This window comes from Pan paniscus, chromosome 1 (assembly GCF_029289425.2).
Source record: "Pan paniscus chromosome 1, NHGRI_mPanPan1-v2.0_pri, whole genome shotgun sequence".
Classification (NCBI taxonomy): domain Eukaryota; kingdom Metazoa; phylum Chordata; class Mammalia; order Primates; family Hominidae; genus Pan; species Pan paniscus.
This window is the reverse complement of record NC_073249.2, coordinates 26,787,625-26,808,055: the sequence shown is the minus strand read 5'-3', so window position 1 is coordinate 26,808,055 and position 20,431 is coordinate 26,787,625. Positions and strand designations below refer to the sequence as shown.

The window sequence follows — 20,431 nt, the reverse complement described above, 5'->3', positions numbered from 1 at the left end:
AGATAAAAGTAGAGACAATAGGGGCACCTTGGTGAGTACTGAACATTTTATTTATTTATTTATTTATTTTGAGATGGAGTTTTGCTCTTTTTGCCCAGGCTAGAGTGCAATGGTGCAACCTTGGCTCACCGCAACCTCTGCCTCCTGGGTTCACGCGATTCTCCTGCCTTGGCCTCCCGAATAGCTGGGATTACAGACATGCGCCACCACACCCGTCTAATTTTGTATTTTTAGTAGAGACGGGGTTTCTCTATGTTGGTCAGGCTGGTCTCGAACTCCCGACCTAGATATCTGCCTGCCTTGGCCTCCCAAAGTGCTGGGATTACAGGTGTGAGCCACCGCGCCCAGATGAATTCCAAATTTAACAAAGCAGACTAAGAGAAACAATTCATTTAAAAAAATAATATTTGGCCAGGCGTGGCGGCTCACACCTGTAATCCCAGCACTTTGGGAGGCTGAGGTGAGTGGATCAGGAGGTCTGCAGTTCAAGACCAGCCTAGCCAAGATCATGAAACCCCGTCTCTACTAAAAATACAAAAATCAGCCAGGCGTGGTGGCTGGTGCCTGTAATCCTAGCTGCTCGGGAGGCTGAGGCAGAGAACTGCTTGAACCCGGGAGGCAGAGGTTGCAGTGAGCCGAGATCGTGCCACTGCACTCCAGCCTGGGCGACAGAGTGAGGCTCCGTCTCAAAAAAAATAAATAAATAATTCAATGAAATCCCTAAGATCCAGGGCTTTGCAAAAAATATGTAAATAAATTTCCAATCTCCATACTGAAAGTTTAAAAGAAATGCTAACTAATAACTAAAGAAATACAACTTTTCCTCAGCTTTGCAGCAATCTAGAAACAAAGTGTGTAGACACTACAAAGCACCTTACAGGGAGAAACATGTAAGGATGGCATGACTCGCTGGCAGCCCTGGGCTTGTCCACGGTACCCCCATGATGAACAGTAACTCCATTGTGTAAACACCCATGAACATAAGATTACAGGACTTTTCCAGTTTAGACATACCATATTTTCTTTCAGACAATTCTTCAATTTGTTTACGTAGATCAGCGATACGATGATTCCATTTCTCTGAAAATCAAGCAAAAGTTGCTTCTCAATAATACGTCCCTATGTCAGAGCAGCACTAACGTATAATGACTTATTTCATATATTTTACATTCTAACAGTCCATATCATTTTACTGCTTTCAAGAAAAAACTTCCCCTTTTTGGTGGTTCTTAGAATTGGTTTAATGGGAGACTATTAGAGAAGCTGAAAAGCAGGAGGGCAGAAAAGTTCAATCAAATTAAACACAATAACAGGGAGGTCACAATGAGGCGGTCTCCAGGGGTCTTTTAGCAAACTTCCTAAAACATGTCTCAGCTGTGTGAAATAAGACTTTACAGTAGCCGGGTGCAGTGGTGCAGGCCTGTAATCCCAGCACTTTGGCAGCAGAGGCAGGCAGATCGCTTTGAGCTCAGGGCAACATAGCCAAAACCCCCCTCCCTAGCCCCACCCCCACCCCGTCCCTACCAAAAATACAAAACAGCAGGGCATGGTGGCGGGAGCCTGTAGTCCCAGCTACTCAGGAGGCTGAGGCAGGAGAATCACCTGAACCCAGGAGGCAGACATTGCAGTGAGCCAAGATCACGCCACTGCCAGCCTGGATGACAGAGCAAGACTCCACCTCAAAAAAACAAAAACAAAAACACAAGGTTAAGAGGGACCCCCGACCTTACAGATACAAGTTTAAGAGGGACCCCTAAGCAAAAAATGCCAACCCTTTTTCTCCCAATCATTGAAACACCAGGAGGGTGTAACAGTTTTGCAGCCTAGCTGTAGCAGGCTGATGCCCCCAAGATGCCCATATCCTAATCCCGGGAACTGGTGAACATGACCTTATATGGCAAAAGGGGCTTTGCAGATATAATGAAGTTAAGGGTCTTTGGCTTTTGGGGTTGATGTACTCACTCGGATCCTTAAAAGAGCAGAGCAGGTGATGGAGAGGGTGGGAGGTGTAGTGACAGAAGCAGGAAACTCCAGTCATTCGAGACGGGCAGCACAAGCTGAGGAGTGCAGGCCACCTCTACGGCCGGGAAACGGATTCTCCCGCAGAGCCTCGGAAGCCACCGACCCTGCTCCCACCTTGACTCAGTAGGACTTACTGTAGAATTCTGGCCTTCAGACCTGTAAGGGAATACATTTTGGTTGTTTTAAGTCACTAAGTGTGTGGTAATTTGTTGCAGCAGCCACAGGAAACTAGTATTGTAGTGAAGCCTCAAAACCCCCCTGAAGGGGCTGGGCTCAGTGGCTCATGCCTGTAATCCCAGCACTTTGGGAGGCCGAGGTGGGTGGATCACTTGAGGTCAGGAGTTCGAGACCAGCCCAGCCAACATGGTGAAATGCCATCTATACAAAAAGTACAAAAACTAGCCGAGCATGGTGGCACATGCCTGTAATCTCAGCTACTCAGGAGGCTGAGACAGGAGAATTGTTTGAACCCAGGGGGGCGGAGGTTGCAGTGAACTGAGATTCCACCACTGCACTCCAGCCTGGGTGACAGAGCGACGCTCCATCTCGAAAACAAAACAAAACAAAAAAACCCCACCTGAAGGTTTCCAGTTCTGCCAGCAGTCTCCCACCCAACCCCCAGAAGCAGACATTCCATTGCTGTGGGCCATGGTTAGGCAGAAGGAAGCACCTCCTCATGGCAGAGGCCTACCCAGGAGAAACCCAAGGGAAGGCACTGCTGGGCTGGCCCCTCTCTGCCAAGGCCATGTTCTTTTTTTTTTTTTTTTTGAGGCCAGTTTCACTCTGTCTCCCAGACTGGAGTGCAGGGGCACAATCTCGGCTCACTTCGACCTCTGCCTCCCCAGTTCAAGTGATTCTCCTGCCTCAGTCTCCTGAGTAGCTGGGATTACAGGAGTGTAGCATGCCTAGCTAATTTTTGTATTTCTAGTAGAGATGGGGTTTTGCCATGTTGCCCAGGCTGGACTCGAACTCCTTGCCTCAAGTAGTCCACCTGTCTCAGCCCCGCAAAGTGCTGGGATTACAGGAGTGAGCCACTGCACCCAGCATTTGCCAAGACCTTTGATGGCAGGCTTTTTCCAGGTGATCAGTCCTTGTCTGGTCTGGCTCTGCCCCACTCTCCTTCTCACCTAGTTGGAATCCCTAGCTACTTTTCAGTAGAGGAGAGTGTGTACCCCAATCCCAACTTGGTTCAGATCTGCATTTAACTCATGGAACCTGGCTGCTCCCCAGGTCCTGAAGAAAAAAAGGGTCTCTCTGTGGGTATGAAAAAGGATGGGCCTGTCCCCAGGACCCTGTGAGAGGGAAGCCCAATGTCCCACCAGGTTGGCAGGGCTGGGGAAGGGAAAGTGTTATGGCAGCCCCAAGAAAAAAAAGAGGCAGCAGAGGGAGCAGGACAGCGCTCACATGGAACTCATGCCACTGCCTGAGTGAGGGGAGGGAGGAGTGCACGCCAGTGACGTCAGGGGGCAGAGAGGCGCAGTTCCAGGGCGGCTTTCCCCCTCACTTCCTGCCATGTTACTCTGATCGCCTCCAGGTGAGCCTGCCCACTTTGTGCCCAGGGGCCTGTAGAAAACCACAGCTCCCCATGGTTATGGCCCCAGGAGTGGGGCAGAGCAGGGAGGAGTCCTGGACAGAGGAGAGGCAGGGGCAGGAGGGAGTGGGCCTCAAACTCCAGGAGGGGGCCCTTCTCATGGGTCCTGCTTTCTGGCTTCTCCTTCCTTACCCCTGGGCTGATCACTCGGGGAAGAACTGAGACAAAGTTTCTCACCCTCAGGCCCAAAGGGTTTAATTACTGGGCCCTTAGGGAGGTGTGAGCCCCCTGAAAGGATGCAAGGTTTTGTTTTGTTTTGTTTTGTTTTTTGAGACAGAGTTTCGGTCCTGTCGCCCAGGCTGGAGTGCAGTGGCGTGATCTCACCACACTACAACATGCGCCTCCCAGGTTCAAGTGATTTTCCTGCCTCAGCCTCCGGAGTAGCTGGGATTACAGGTGGCTGCCACCACGCCTGGCTAATTTTTTGTATTTTTAGTAGAGACAGGGTTTCGCCATGTTGGGCAGGCTGGTCTTGAACTCCTGACCTCAGGTGATCCGACTGGCTCCGCCTCCCAAAGTTCTGGGATTACATAAGCCACTGTGCTAGGCCACGACGAAAGGTTTTGTGTGGAGAGCATGTACATGCCTTTCTGGGAAAACAGTCCACAGCTCTTATTCTCAGCAGGCTTCACGGTCAAAAAAGGTTAGAACTCTTGCTACAGAGCTGTGGAAGCAGCTAGGTGAGGGGCCTGCCAAGGGCACTCTGGGCACTACCTGGGCACTCTCGAGCCCATCATCCCCTAGGCAGGCTGCACTGCTTGGTATTTGCAGAGCTGAGGGGGTGGGGCATGTGGGGACTGTGAAATCGCCCTGAGATGACCCACAGTCCTCAGCTGGGAAGTGAGCAGTGCATCTCTTGCAGCGTCCTCCATCCCTAGAGCCATGGGGCCAGGAGAACTGGCCCTTGCAGCAAGTGAAAAGCCTATTATTGACTCCCTCCGTAGCCATGTAGACAGTGAACCAAGACACTCATATCAGGTAAATGCCTTGTTCTCTGTTACCGAGGTAACCAGTAGGCATTCCCAGATACAGTGAAGGTCCTCACACCAAGATATGCACCTGGCCACCTGAGGAAAGAGAAAGGACTATCTGAGGGGATGGGGCTGAGCTGGGTGTGGAGTGGTCCTTGTGGGTCTTGGAGAGTGGGAGGGGGAGCAGCATGAGCCAGGCCTCGAGGCAGAAGGACAACCGGGAGACAGCCTGGAAAAAGTGCTGGACCCACAAGGGCTCAAGGCTGGCCAGAGGGGAGGTGGGATAGCTGCAAAGTCCTGAGGTCTGAAGATTGGCCCTGGCAGGAAGAAACCAGATAAGGTAGGGTGTTACCTACACCCTCGGGGCCAGATGCAGGCCAGAGCCAGCCAATTACCAGGCCCTTAGGGAGGTGTGAACCCCTTGAAATGATGCAAGGTTTTTTGTTTTTGTTTTGGAGACAGAGTTTCGCTCTTGTCGCACAGGCTGGCACCTTTGCCCAGAGCAGGCACCAAGACTTCTGGCTCTGGGTGTGACCTCAGTCTGGGTAAAAGCCCCAGCCCCCACCAGGACCACCTACCCCCTAGACTACTTCAGGTGCTGAGCCCAAGCCAGGGGCAGGAAGCTAAACTGATGCCTAGGGTAATCCCAACAAAGTCCCTGGTTCCCCGCAGCTATGGGGCTGACGGGGAATTACAGCCCAAATCCCAGATGCTGGCTCTCAAACTAACACTGAGCCCTCAGTGCCCACAGGGAGATACAATCAGCGCACTTTCCAGATGGGGAAGTGGGATCAGAGAAGTGCAACAGCCTTGCCCATTGCCCCAGACCAGGGCTCCAGGCCCAGAGTGTTCTTTTGTCACTGTGTTCAGAGGGCAGCAGCTGCTGTGATGTACCCACCTGAGCCTGGCAGCTTTCTCCAACTTTGGAAGCCCGGGAGCATGGCCCCTGTCCACAGATGCACCTGGCATGAGGCGTGCCCAGAGGGACAGAAGCAGATGAGTTTCGTCTCCTCCACTGGATTGTGAGGGCCTAGGAGACAAGGGTCGGCTTGAGAAGGCAGTGAATAGCGAGCAACCTGAGGCAGTGCCCCTCTGGATGGATGCGCAGTGCCTGGATGGAACCTGGCTCAGACAGAGCTCAGTTCTGCAGGTCCCTGAGGCATGGAGAGTTCACAGCTACCAAGTGTAGGAGTCTGGATTCAAAGCCAACGGCGTGACTCCAAAGTCCCTGCCCTAGCCCCTGGACCACCCTTGCAGGCCCATCAGATGCCCAGGCCAGCAGCACAGCCGGCCAAGACCAGGGAAACTTGGGGAGCCTCAGAGCACCCCCAGGTATTCCAACCTAATCCTGGTACCCCGCCTCTCACCACCCTTCTTCCTGCTTTAACCTCAACCCCTACACAAAGCCTGGGCCACTTAATGTGGCATCAAACAGATGCCTCAATAAATCAGTCTAATCTTGAAAAAAAAAAGACTTAACAGATATACAATTACACGTTAGAATGCTAAAGACCATAAACATATAACAACTTAAAGTACATATAAATTCAATATATATCCAATCATTGTAACTATGACACAGTAGAATATTAAAATACTATTTTCAAAATGTATACAAGCTTAATGTTCTATGTATTCAAACTATTTATTCAAAATACAAATCATCAACATAAATTGCCACTAATATTCAGTCCCTTCACAGGACACGTGATTCACTGGGAGTTAATAAATTAGCAGCCGGCAGGCAGCGACACACAGCAAAAATGAAAACCAAGAGGTGAAATAGTTCTGAAATAAAGGTTTTAAAGCTAACAGAAATCACTGAATTACTAAGTCATTAGCACTAATTTTGAGCCAACTAACTAATTAATATGAGATGATACAACATCCTATACTTTGGTAAATACAGACTATGTTTAAACAATGTCTGTAACGTGACTTGTAAAATGCTCCTGGCTTTACAAAGATGTGATTAAGATGTAGTAACACATGCTAAACCATTTCCCCCTGCAGAGCATGTGGTAACTTTCATCAGTCACATTGAGAGTCCAGAAGATAAAGGAAAAGGTCATGGATTTCGCTGAGAACTTACCAGAGTTGAACTCCCTCATTTTCCGTTCCCCAGCATTGGCGGGTTCTGGGACTGGTGGCTGTGGTGGCTCGCTGGTCTTTGTCTCTTAGAAGGTGGGGAATAATCATCATCTTGAAAAAGAAAAAATGGTCATTACTGAAGGAACCATCTTAGGTTACAGCCACCTCTGGGTCAATTCCCAACATTCAAAAGCTGAGCAGGGCTTTAAAGCTATCTTATTAATAATTATTTCTGTATTGCGAACTTCAGCATACTTTTTTCTAGTTACATTTGAAATGTTATTCTTTTGGGATGTGCTCAAGTGAATACTGCTTTTTCCTCTGCCTTGCTTCATTACTTTTTAGTTTTCTTCATTTGAATCATCATTGTAAGTCTCCCCTTCTCCTCAAATAACTTTCAAATTACTGCCAAGAACTATGTTATATCTTAAGGCTTTTGAGAAAAAACTTTCAATGAAGATAGCCGCCTAAAGTTATACAAATATAGAAGAAACGGGATAAAATAAAGCTTAGATTGGAAAAAATATTTAAGATTATACAAAATTCACGCGTAAACAAGGGAAGCTGAGTAATTGTATGTTCAAATACTTTTAACAAGTGCAAAACATGTAGGCTTAAAGAAATAGAGCTGGCCAGGCATGGTGGTTCACGCCTGTAATTCCAACAGTTTGGGAGGCCGAGGCAGGCAGATAACTTGAGGTCAGGAATTCGAGACCAGCCTGGCCAACAGAGTGAAACCCTCTCTCTACTAAAAATACAAAAATTAGGCCAGGAGTGATGGCTCATGCCTGTGATCCCAGCACTTTGAGAGGCCGAGGCGGGTAGATCACCTGAGGTCAGGAGTTTGAGACCAGCCTAACCAACACAGAGAAACCCCGTCTCTACTAAAACTACAACATTAGCCGGGTGTGGTGGCACATGCCTGTAAGCCCAGCTACTCGGGAGGCTGAGGCAGGAGAATCCCTTGAACCCGAAAGGCAAAGATTGTGGTGAGCCGAGATTGTGCCATTGCACTCCAGCCTGGGCAACAACAGCGAAACTCCGTCTCAAAAAAAAAAAAAAAAGAAAAAATTAGCCAGGCATGGTGGCGCATGCCTGTAATCCCAGCTACTTGGGAGGCTGAGGCAGGAGAATCACTTGAACCCAGGAGGCTGAAGTTGCGGTGAGCCGAGACTGCACCATTTCTAAAACAGTGATCATATGACCTTAAAAGTTAACAACCCTGGTATTTTACATTTTTGTTCTCTTTAAACCAAATTGTCTACATTCTTCTGGATGTTTTGCATAATATGAAGAACTTGATGAAAATAGGGACCATTTCCTCCCTTAGTTCTTCATTCCTCAAATACATAGTTTAAAAGTCACAATCCTTCATTGAGGGCCTCCATGAAGGCAGGTGCACAGCAGATTGCAAGAGGGAGTTGATTCTAGTCCAGCTGAACTGTTCCCTGTTCCCTCACACCACTGTGATCCAGTTACTTAACCTCACAAAGTTTCACTTTTCTCATCTTCAGTGGAGGTTATATGGCAATAGAGAGGAGCAGGGTTTTGACGTTTCAAGATAGGGTATAAGCTTGGCACACAGTAGGTGTTCAAATAAAATGTAGTTAAGTTTATTATGCTATGTGCATAATAAGGCCAAATAGTGAAACTTCCTTTGCAAAGATTATAACAGCGCGAGAAGCCTGGCATAGCTGACTCCCTCTTGCCTCTAGCCTCACGGGCTGGCTGTCCTCACTCATTCATGACCGAGGCCAAGCTAACCATGGGAGGAATTCAGTTTATAGTTTAACTTTGAAGCAAGAATTATAATAGTCCCTCCCTAAAACAAACTCCCTCCTTGCTCAGGGACTGAAGCTGCCTTTGTAAAACTGACGAAAGGCCACTAGATAATGGGAAGGGCCTGAATTCTGCTAAAATGCAAGCATAGTTTCTATAATCCCTTACTGCTCAGGAGTCATGTGGTCAGAGTTCACAAGATTTATGACTTCTCCAGTTGCTCCTATAGATAACATCACTATTGTAGCACCTAAGATTGGTCTTTTGAGATGTTTTTCAGATGGTTGCATTCTGGAAACCAACTAACCCTAACCGGATTTGTGATTCATCACTCAACAGGTCCTGTGGCCCCGATCCAGAGGCAGACTCAGTGCACAAGGACAGTTCCTCACACCCCTATGATTTCATCCTCAACCAATCAGCAGCTCACATTCCCTAGTCCCTCCCCCACCAAACTATCCATAAAAACTCCAGCCTCTGAGTTCTCTGTGAGACTGATTTGAGTAATAACTGCAATCCTTCTACTTGGCAGGCTCTGTGTTAATTAAACTCTTTCTCTACTGCAATACTGTGGTCTCAGTGAATTGGTTTTGTCTGTGCACTACACAGGAAGAACCTGTCAGGTAATTACGATAGTAAGTGCTGGAGGTACAGAACTGAACCTGCTCTTGTTCACTTCATGAGCTTTGGGCTGGGGAAAGGAGATACCACATTTAAAGGGTCTTTCCTTGTAAGCTTGTCACAGGCTTCCTCTTAGACCTGGGGTGAGGCAGGAAGGTGAAGTATGGTTCTTATGCAAGAGTGGTACAGCATGCTAGATTTCCTAATGTCAAACAAACATCCAGGATATCAAAGGATATGTGCCAGTTTGAGCAAATGTTGATTTATTACCTCAGGTTGTAGGCATTTACAAGACAAAATGGAGACATCCAGTGTGATTCCAAGTAGGCTCATGGACTAGTGCTTACCATAACCCAGGTGCACCAGCAATCTGGGATATGGTCTCCCACAGAAGCACTGCATACAGAGAAGGTGCATTTATTTATTCAGTAGACAGCAAGATTTCCCAGGGAGAGGAAAACCGCCCTGCCCCACCTCTACCCTGGCTTCCCAGACTTCTAAGGTCTTTATTCAGCAGTGACTTTCATTTGATGAGGTGGCTCTCCTCTCTCACGTCACCCTGTCGGCCACCTTGACCAATAGGTCAAGGGAGACTTCTGCCAGCTCGCCTCTGCTCTGCTGATGGCCTCATCCTGCCACTGTGGCTTTTCAGGCTCTTCCTCCTCTTGCCCTGGCGGACATGGGGCCCCACTCTGGCTTTCTTCTTTGTACCAGGCCCTCGCAATGTATTCTTGCTGCTTGTAGGAGAAGCCAGCTTCTTGGAGGAGCCTTTCTCAGACAAACCCTGGGCTGGGCCAGAAGCTAAGGTTGCACTGGAAGATTTTCTAGCAGCTTTCTCTGATTGCTCCTTCAGCAAGTCCAAGACTGTCTCTGAGAAATCAGTATTTATTTAGTGAAAAATATAAGTCCCAGAAAGTAGCTATAAGAGAAAACTATAACTGCATTATAGTTCTTTAATATAAATTATTCTTATTAATACTTTTAATTCCCTAACTGGCCTTGGTCTAAATATATGACTTTTTTAGAAGGGTCACTCCAGTGATACATGGTTCTGTAATAGTTTCCTTAAGATAGTATCCTTCCTCTGTAAGTCTTTCCTGACTCCCCACCCTGCCCCAAGGAAACATTCCTCATTCTAGGGGCCCTCTAAGTGCCCTGAGCATCCTTCTATACCAGAACATTAGTGCTACATTTATTTCTTTATTTGCCTGCACTTCCCATCCCCACTATTTAACTCTGAACTCCTACATGTCATAGGCTTTAAGTGTTCATTGCTGTATCCCTAGGGATTAGCATAGTTCCTGCCACAAAGTAAGTATGAAATGAATGATGCCAAATGAATGAATACATGAACGATTAAATGAATGAATCAACAAACGAATGAATGAACGAATAACTAGAGGAAACCGGTCACAGTAGAAATGGGTATCCTTACACTCATAACTCCCCTGTTATGCAGAGGAGACGTATAGACTTAGTTTCCCTCAGGGGGTAACTAAGACTCCACCATGGGAATTATAGCCTGCTTGCTGAGGGCACTGCCTTAGCCTCCACACCAAGGCCTGAGCCTAAGACTCAAAGATGGACTCACTGGCGAGTGGTCTGAACGGGATCCGCTTACTCTTGGTTCTCACAGGCACTGGCTTGTATTTGCACTTGCCTGGGGGTGCTCGCCTAAAAACACAAACAGAAAGCATGAGGACGCAAGACTCTGAAGATGCAACCAGAAAATCAAGGTTACCAGAGGGCGTATATTTGCAAGAATTGGGGTCAGCCTTTACTTATCCATGGGGATGGGGTAGATGTAACAGGAAATATGCTATGAGCTCAGAAGGAGAGGTAAAAGGGCACAGACAGAACAGGGCACCTCAGGCCCTTGAGAGACAGTGCAGAGAGGGAGTTAGGAGTATGGGCATGGTGGCAGTCAAAACGGGTTCACATCCTGGTAACCAGGGGCAAAAAAACCTTGCTAAGTCTCAGTCTCCACACCTATAAAATGCAAAAACTAATATTACCCATCTTGCTTGGAACAGTGCCCAGAACATAACAAGAGCTCACAGATGAGGATGATGAAAATGATGATGAGGATGATTCTGCTGCTGCTTCTGATGGTGGTGCTGGTGACTCCCTTTAAAGAAAATGTCTTCAAGAACTCAAGGCACAGCCCTCAGGCAATGCCAGCTTCTCTGCCTAGTAACACACACATTCTTAAACTGCTTGTCCCCGGGTGTATCTTCTGAAATAAAAGGGACTTTGAGGACAGAGAGTACTTCCACTGTAGAGAGCAGAGCTGGAACTTCCCAGCCTGTCCCCATTGCTTTCTCTGCCTCTGCCTTGCTCCAACTCTATCTCTCACTGCAATCCTCCCAAGTCCAGGTGGGGGGGAAAAAAAGGTAATTGTATTTATTTTTAAAACACTTACGTAGTGCTTAGGCACCATTCTAAATACTTTGCAAATATTAACTCATTGAGTCTTCCTAACAACCTGTGAAGTAAGTACTATTATTATACTCATTTTACAGAGGGGAAACTGAGGCTCGCACAGGCTAAGAAACAGGCCCAAGGCCACACAGTTAGTCAGTGGCAAAGCCAAGATTCCAAGCCCAGGCTCAAGTCCACGTTCTCAACCACTGTATTTAGCTACCCCTAAAGGAAGGGTAGGAGGAAAAAATGGGAGGGAGAAAAGGATACATAAATTAACCAGGTGCCCTCAAAATGCTGGGATTGGTGCATTTCGTGCAAAGACAAGCTGAATAAGTAATCAGAGCAGAATCTGGTCCACTTATAGAAGCTTTAAAAAGTCTATATGATTCGATATAGTTATAACTGAATGGAGGGAGTAGTCCTAAAATGACCTCTCCACAAAGAGAACTGAGTTCCTATTCCAGGTTCCTCTTAGTAGCTGTACCTGGGGCAAGTAATTTAACGTACCTAGCCTTCAGTTTCTTTATCCATAGAGTGAGGATGTTAACCTGCCTGGTTGGAATTCTGTCAGCATTAAATGAGAGCCCACATGCACGGCACTTAGCACAGTGCCTGGCACACAGGAGTAACTCCATAAATGTCAACTTCAAAAAAAAAAGGTGAATAAGTAAGGATGTCTTCAGTGTGAAAACGCTTTATGGGCACTTTCTGTGTGGCTTCTCACAGCTGCTCTTATGAAAGTGGGGAGTTAAATTACCTGCCAACTGAATCAGAAAACTGCCAAAGAAAAGAAAAATGGATTCACATAGGAAGCCTGTTAATGGAAAGAGAACTCCCCACCAAGGCATCGTCAACCATCAGAAGCACTTTAAAGACCCTGAGTCTGCTCCATCCCCTAAGCCCAGGAGAAGTGCACAGAAGCAGACCCAGCAGTGGGAACAGCCCAGTATTAAATTCACCCCTTGGCTATCCACCCTCCACCATCCATACATCACCCCGGGCACAGCCTCAGGGACGGAGCCTCTTCCAGGAACTTCCGAGAACACACAAACTGAGAGCCCTGTGGCCAAATACAAGCTCAGATAGAGCTGGTCCCCCAGCCCTAACCAGTGGCTGGACCTATTTGCCTCATGTCTGCTGAATGCCAATCCAGATAAGGGTAACATAAGCCTCAGGGGAAATTTTTCTTCTGCAGGTCTATCTGTAAGCTAATTCAGGGGGAGATTTTCTTGCTTTGGCAATAATTTTTAGATAAATCTAGAGCACTGGGGCAGTGTGCATGGTGGCACACACCTGTAATCCCAGCACTTTGGGAGGTTGAGGCAGGTGGATCGCTTGAGCCCAGGAGTTCGAGACTAGCCTGGGCAACATGGCAAAACCCCGTCTCTACTGAAAATACAAAAATTAGTCGGGTGTGGTGGTGCATGCCTGTAATGCCAGCGACTTGGGAGGCTGAGGCACATGAATAGCTTGAACCCAGGAGGCAGAGGTTGCAGTGAGCCGAGATCGTGTCACTGCAGTCCAGCCTGGGAAACAGAGCGAGACTGTGTCTATTAAAAAAATAAATAAATAATAAAAATAAAAAAAAATCCAGTGCGCTGCCCAGACTCCTCAGGATGGATACAATGCATCACCCTCCCTGGGGCAGATAACCTGACCCAGACCTAACCACCTCTCAAGTGGGAAGTGGTATTGTGGCTTTTGCCTGTGCTGGTGGAGGTTGGTCAGCCTCTGAGAGAGATAGGCAAAGAAGCAGAAGGAAACAGCATAGAGCCCAGCAAGTGAATAAACACTAAACTCCAGAAAAGGTGGAGCTACTGAGGAACCTGCCAGTTAAACGTATTTGCCAAAGACCTGGAGATCTGCACCAAGCCCAGGGGACAGGGGAGCAGTACTTACTCAGGTGCTTAGAGGTCTACACCTGTTGTTAGATGACCTCAGACAGACATTTCCAGAAGCATATTAAAAAAAAAAAAAAAGGCTGGGCATGGTGGCTTATGCCTGTAATCCCAGCACTTTGGGAGACCAAGGCAGGTGAATCACCTGAGGTCGGGAGTTCAAGACCAGCCTGACCAACATGGAGAAACCCCATCTCTACTAAAAATACAAAATTAGCCAGCTATGGTGGTGCATGCCTGTAATCTCAGCTGCTTGAACCTGGGAGGCGGAGGTTGCGGTGAGACAAGATGGCACTATTGCACTCCAGCCTTGGCAACAAGAGTGAAACTCCATCTCAAAAAAAAAAAAAAAAAAAGCCACAGACCTAGACTAACCCTAGAAAGGCTCAAGGTCTTCATGTCCAACTGCAAAGAGACCGTTTCCCAAGTATTTCATAATTGCTATAGACGCATTGTCCTATGCCATTATTTGTCCAAACTGCTTTTCACCTAGAACATGAGTTTGCTTCGGGACAATGAGGACTGTTTTTATGGCCTGCCATGGAGATAAGAAATGAGAAAAATGCATTTGAGAAGAAAATGACATCAAATCTCACCTTGAAGGGTCAACAAACTTGTAAATAGATCCATGTGGTGCATATGCACTTGGGTAAGAGGTCGCCAGGAAATACAGCTCCCCTAAGGCAACAAAAATAGACAGGCAATAATGGGACATCAGGCAGCACTGAGACACAGAGTTGGATGCACAGAAAATGGTCAAAAAGAGGTTATGGCCCTAAAATGCAGTGAGCGCCAAGAACGGAATCCCAGAAACCTAACTGGCATCAGCTCTGCTGGGCTGTGAGCTCCTTGAGGAGAAAGTCCATCTTTGAACCCCCCAAAGATTAGCTCAGTGTATGGCCTAGCAGAGGCAATTTCACGTGTATGTTTGTTTATCAAACCAAACAGTTTTCTCCCTTGTCACCTCCTTGCTCTCAGAAACTTCACCTCAGTGAATCTCCATTTCCTTCCCCACCTCTTTCCTCTGTGAACACTTGGATATATACAGTCTGCAGGCTGAGGACCATCTGTCAATCGCTTTATTTTGCCCCTTCTTTAGTCCTTTTGTTTCCCTTCAGCCTCACTCCCATTTTCCTCTTTCATTCTGTCCTTGAGTTCCTTATTTCCTGGTGACCCTCCCCACTCTCCACTTCTTCTCTCGGTCTTTTCCATGCCCCACAAAAATCACCTCTACCCACTCTCTCCTGTATCTCTCTGATATGGTTTGGCTGTGTCCCCACCCAAATCTCATCTTGAATTGTAGCTCCCATAATTCCCACATGTTGTGGGAGTGACCCAATGGGAGATAATTGAATCATGGGGGCAGCTTCCCCCATACTGTTCTCCTGGTAGTGAATAAGTCTCATGAGCTCTGATGGTTTTATATAGTTTTATAAGAGGAAATCCCTTTTTCTTGGCTCTCATTTTCTCTCTTGTCTGCCACCATGTAAGAGGTGCCTTTCACCTTCCACCATGATTGTGAAGCCTTCCCAGCAATGTGGAACTGTGAGTCCACTAAGCCTCTTTTTCTTTATAAATTACCCAGTCTCAGTCTCAGGTATGTCTTTATCAGCAGTGTGAAAACGGACTAATACACTCTGAGAAAGAGCCCCCTGCTCCTTACCATTTCTCCCAGTTGGAACTCTGGGAAATGTTCTTTTGTCACAGTAACTACCTCATTCCACATTGCTTTCTAGTTATTTGTGAGGGACATTATGCTATGCGGTCATGAGCCCCAGTGGAGACTCCCAGAAGTCTGGTTTGATTTCTGATAACACCAGTTCCTCTCCATGCTATCTTGGGAGACCTCTTCACCTGCACAACCCTCGAGATATTTATTCATTTGTAAAATGGGGATCACAATGCCTCAAGTGATTGTTAGGTATTCAATTAGAAAGTGTTAGATAACCAGGCCGGGCGCGGTAGCTCATGCCTATAATCCCAGCACTTTGGGAGGCTGAGGCAGGTGGATCACCTGAGCTCAGGAGTTCAAGATGAGCCTGGCCAACATGGCAAAACCCCCTCTCTACTAAAAATACAAAAATTATCCAGGCGTGGTGGCACACGCCTGTAATCCCAGCTATGCGGGAGGCTGAGACATGAGAATCACTTGAATCTGGGAGGCAGAGGTTGCAGTGAGCCAAGACCGCATCACTACACTCCCAGTGCAGTAGGCAACAGAGCGAGACTCCGTCTCAAAAAAAAAAGAAAGTGTTCGATAATCGTAGTTATTATTACTTTCTTATCTGTCTGACCCAATGTTTGTGCCATTACACTGAATTAAATTCACTTGCTGTTATGTGCCTTACACAACTCTTTCTCAATTTTATGAAAGAAAATGTCTATTAAGTTGCAATTCTGAAAAACCTAAAGCTTTATACAGCTCTGAATTATTTAAACAACTAATTTTTTTTTTTTTTTTTTTTTTTTTTTTTTAGACAACGTCTTGCTCTGTTGCTGACTGGAGTGTAGCTGCACAATCACAGCTCACTGTAGCCTCAACCTCCTGGGCTCAAGCAAACCTTCCACCTCAGTCTTTTGAGTAGCTGGGACTACAGGTGCATGCCACCACATCAGGATCATTTTTTAAACTTTTTGTAGAGACGGGGTCTCCCTATGTTGCTCAGGCTGGTCTCAAACTCCTGCACTCAAGCAATCCTCCCAGCTCAGCCTCCCAAAGCAGTAGGATTACAGGCATGAGCCACCACACAACAGCTCTAAACAACTGCTTTTTGTGGAGAACAGAGACCAGCATTTGCCTTGTGCTAAGTGTGAGCCTCATGGTCTTTGCATAGCCCCTACACAGGGTAGCAGCTGCCTAACAAACTATGATTTGTGTACTGACAAACTAGATTTATAATCTTCCCCATGTAAGAGATCTGATGAACTAGGGCACATCCTCCTTTAGAGTCAGTTTGCTTTGTCTGAATGGGAAGCCCAGGCACCATCCAGAGTGATTCTACCATTAGATAAATGTGGTGTCTACGAAAGGTCCACGTGTACACAGGCAGGGGCCCCTCGAAACCATGCAAAGGCCTTCTCAGTCTAAAAAGAAAATTGAAAACCGTGCCTATACAGGACTGCAGTTTGTGTAAATTACATGTCTTCCACATTCCATAGACTTCCCATTGTATTTTTAGGAGAAAACAATGCTAGAAGTGAATTTCATCTGTAGCATCCAACTCATATTTTTAATATACGTCTTAGGGGAGAAAAACAAAAAAACTATAATATGCCATTTAAAACAAAAATGCATGCTATACAAATTTACTGCAAACAGAATTCATTTGACCAGCCATCTTGGGAATGCCCTTCAGTGACTAACTTTCAGAAATCCCATCAATTAAACCTCAGCAATGGGCAGCTCCACACCAGCCAGTCACTCAGCAGCAATTCATACCAGCTATCAACTCTCAGGACCCAGGATGTGAACTGCAGCCATAGGTGAGGCAGAGCTCAGGTTCCAAGTAAAAAGTAACTTACCTAAAGCCAGTGGACTGATAATAAAATAATGAAATAAGGCTCAGATCTAAAAATGCCTCTCAGAGGAAAAGAATATGGCAAGAGCAGAAAATATGAATCAGTTTATGCAAAAACACAAGAGCAAGCAACTCTGGAAAAAAAAATAATTTGCCTCAGGAACAGCCTCATTAGCCTCAGGGCCACCCTTGGGCAAAGGCTTGGGAACACTTTGGCAAGTCTACCCCATGAAATTCAGCCAAGGACTGTGTTTTGTTTGCCAGATGTACCATGACTGTTGTTTTTTTTTTTTTTTATGCTGTCTGTTTTCTACTGTGAGAAGTCTACAAGCACAACAAATCAAGCCACCAAAGCCAGGTTCTCTGTGGCCTCCTGAAGAGGAGCAAGCCACAGAAGATGGCAGCCCAGAATCCCTGGGCAGGCCTGCCTCTGGGGTTCCAATCTCTGGGGTGGTGCTGGACACAGGGGTGTCCGGCAGAGGAGAGGCTCCACCATCGCCTGCAGCTTTCACGTCACTCACTTTCCACTGGCCATCATCCTGCCAGCCTGTGGTTTCTCTCCTTTTTCGTATGTTTGGACTTCCAATTTGGAACTCACATAGACTTTTTCCTGTTAAAATACTTGAAGTTTCCAAAATTCTTGAAGTTTCCTCTGCTCCTATAAAACATTCATCTCAAACTATCTGTTCATCGGCTAGCTGAGAGGAAAGGGTCCGGGAGCTGACTGGGTCTCTTTATATCCTACTCAAGTGAAGGTCCCAAGGCAGCCACCTCATGGCCCAGAGGGGAAAGAAACCAAATACTTCAGAATCCTTTGAGACTCTGGTTTATACCTATAGAGAATCTTTTTTTTAAATTTTTTCTTTTCTTATGTATTTTTTGTGTTTTTTTATTTGTTTTGTTTTCTGTTGTTTAATTATTTTTTTTTCACCTATAGAGAATCTAGATGTGGAAGGGACCCTGAGAGATCACCTTATTATCTCTGCCTTTAAACATGATGATATCTCGTGCCAAATACTGAAAAGTTCACTGTCCTCACATAAAAAAAGAGAAATATTTAAAATTTGAAAACTTTATCCTTCAGAGTGAAACATAACTTATGTAAAGCTGAGTTAAAAATCGGCTTTCTGATGAGAAAATGCTTGGAAATGTATTAGAGCTGAGTCTCTCTGTGTCTCTCTCGCTCATGTGTACACGTGCACATCATGCTTCACTGATCCCCTTAACACGTGCCTAGTCTGTCTATTGAGCAACCTCCTACCTAGATGTCTACCTTTTTCTCAGATTTCTAAATAAATAAATAAAATTCTCCTTTTCTCACAGACTCTTGGCAAGGTCAGGAAAGAACCTGGCCCAACCAGTGAGATGATCACCAGAGGTCCCTTTCCCAGACAGCACCGGCAGCATAAACACCCACTGCCCATTTAGTCTGGCCCACTGTTGGCCCTTTCCACATTCCTAAAACTGTGGTTCAGAATAGATATTCCCCTCACAGTGAGTTGTGTGGTTCAATCAGGAAGGAGTAGGTTGGCATATTCAGTCTGTTTCTTCATTGGTGAAATGAGCATTATAATTACATCATGGGGCCGGGCGCGGTGGCTCACGCCTGTAATCTCAGCACTTTGGGAGGCTGAGGCGGGCAGATCACCTGAGGTCAGGAATTTGAGACCAGCACGGCCAACACGGCAAAACCCCGTCTCTACTAAAAATACAAACATTAACTGGGCATGGTGGCGGGCACCTGTAGTCCCAGCTACTTGGGAGGCTGAGGCAGGAGAATTGCTTGGACTCTGGAAGCGGAGGTTGCAGTAAGCCGAGATGGCGCCACAGACAGAGAGCAAGACTCTGTCTCAAAAAAAAGAAGAAAAAATAAAAAATAATTATATCATGGGGGTGTTATGATTATGAAATAAGGTAAAAAATGTGAAGTGCTTAGAATAGTATCAGTACATTATAAAAGATGACTAAACGATAGTGATCATAGTAGAAGTGATAATTACTATTTAAAATAAACGTTCAGTTGATGCCTGTGATTATCCGAGTTCCAGTAAGCAGAAATCAAACAACTCTGTACATTTGTTACCTGCTTCATCTTCAGCAAAGGAGATGATGAACTTGCTATGGGTGCTGATCAGCCCTGGGAAGGCACAGGACGTGGTGCTGCCCAGGCAAAGATCCTGCTTCTTCCATTTCTTGTTTTTTCTATCTTCCTGCAAAGCCATAAGTCGACTAGACAAAAAATAAACCCTTATGTTTAGGAATCCATATATCCACTCTGCAGAATACTTTTTCTCCTAGAATCAGGGATCCCTGAGTACTAGGATTGAGTCCCCCATTAAGAGATCAATAACTAGCCTGCCTCCAAGCAACCAAAAAGCTTCTTCAGAGATATTTCAATCACCCACTTGCCCTAGATGAGGAAGTTCATGTTCTATATAAAAGGAGTTTGGACGAGGCCCAGTGGCTCACACCTGTAATCCCAGCACTTTGGAGGACAAGGCAGGCAGATCACTTGAGGTCAGGAGTTCACGACCAGCCTGGCCAACATGGTGAAACCCCCATCTCTACTAAAAATACAAAAATTAGCCAGGCAGGGTGGTGCACACCTATAGTCCCAGCTACTCGGGAGGCTGAGGCACAAGAAATGCTTGAACCCAGGACGTGGAGGTTGCAGTGAGCCAAGATCATGCCACTGCACACTCCAGCCTGGGTGACAGAGCAAGACTTTGTCTCAAAAAAAAAAAAAAAAGAGTTTGACGTGCTGTGTAGGCTGCACCACTACAAAAGACTGATCTTATTTTCATTAGTTGTGTGACCTTTGGGTAGTTGCCCAATATCTCTAAGCTTCAGATTCCTCATCCATAAAATGGGGAGTGATAACATACTTTACCATAGGTGAGAATTTTGAAGGTTAAACAAAATAATATACATAAAGATCTCACCAATGTGTGTGGCACATAGTAAGGGTTAAAAAAACTACTAACTGTTATTATTATTGCTGTATGTTTATATAGTAGCAGAAAGATGCTTCCTATCCCTCTATCATCTATCTGAACTAAAAGCAGGTTTTTAGAAGAAAAGGGAAAGGAAGTTGGTTAGACCCTGGGTGCTCATCAGAATCACCTGGAAAGTTTTATGGAAACAGAGATCCTAAACCCAGGGGATTTTGATAAGTACACCTCAATTAAGAATCACTGCCTGTGAATGGGTGCAGTGGCTTATGCCTGTAATCCCAACAGTTTGGGAGGCTGAGGCGGGTGGATCACCTGAGGCCAGGCGTTCGAGACCAGCCTGACCAACACGGCAAAACCCCATCTCTACTGAAAATACAAAAATTAGCTGGGCGTGGTGTTGTGTGCCTGTAGTTCCAGCTGCTTGGGAGGCTGAGGCATGAGAATTGCTTAAACCCAGGAGGCAGAGGTTGCAGTGAGCCGAGCGAGATTGCACCACTGCACTCCAGCCTGGGTGACAGAGTGAGACTCTGTCTCAAAAAAAAAGAAAAAGAAAAAAAGAAAA

At 46.2% G+C, this 20,431-nt stretch overlaps 1 protein-coding gene and 1 long non-coding RNA gene across 2 annotated transcripts in view; both read right to left on the bottom strand.

Moving 5' to 3' along the window:
* Window positions 1-1,272: 1,272 nt before the first annotated feature.
* On the bottom strand, window positions 1,273-6,958 carry LOC134729110 (uncharacterized). Its single transcript, XR_010109995.1, has 3 exons — window positions 6,677-6,958; window positions 5,483-5,614; window positions 1,273-2,178 (listed from the first exon to the last, which is right to left on the bottom strand). It is a non-coding gene; the product is annotated as an uncharacterized LOC134729110 (long non-coding RNA).
* Window positions 6,959-9,311: 2,353 nt separating this feature from the next.
* The window catches only part of HHIPL2 (HHIP like 2), a 28,139-nt gene continuing 17,019 nt past the window's right edge, over window positions 9,312-20,431 (bottom strand). The window contains exons 6-9 of the mRNA XM_057301284.2: window positions 18,999-19,144; window positions 13,994-14,075; window positions 10,667-10,749; window positions 9,312-9,945 (exon numbers count right to left, since the gene is read on the bottom strand). Coding sequence (XP_057157267.1) covers window positions 9,659-9,945; window positions 10,667-10,749; window positions 13,994-14,075; window positions 18,999-19,144 — 598 coding nt within the window. The 3' untranslated portion in view covers window positions 9,312-9,658. The remainder of the gene's footprint in view (window positions 9,946-10,666; window positions 10,750-13,993; window positions 14,076-18,998; window positions 19,145-20,431) is intronic.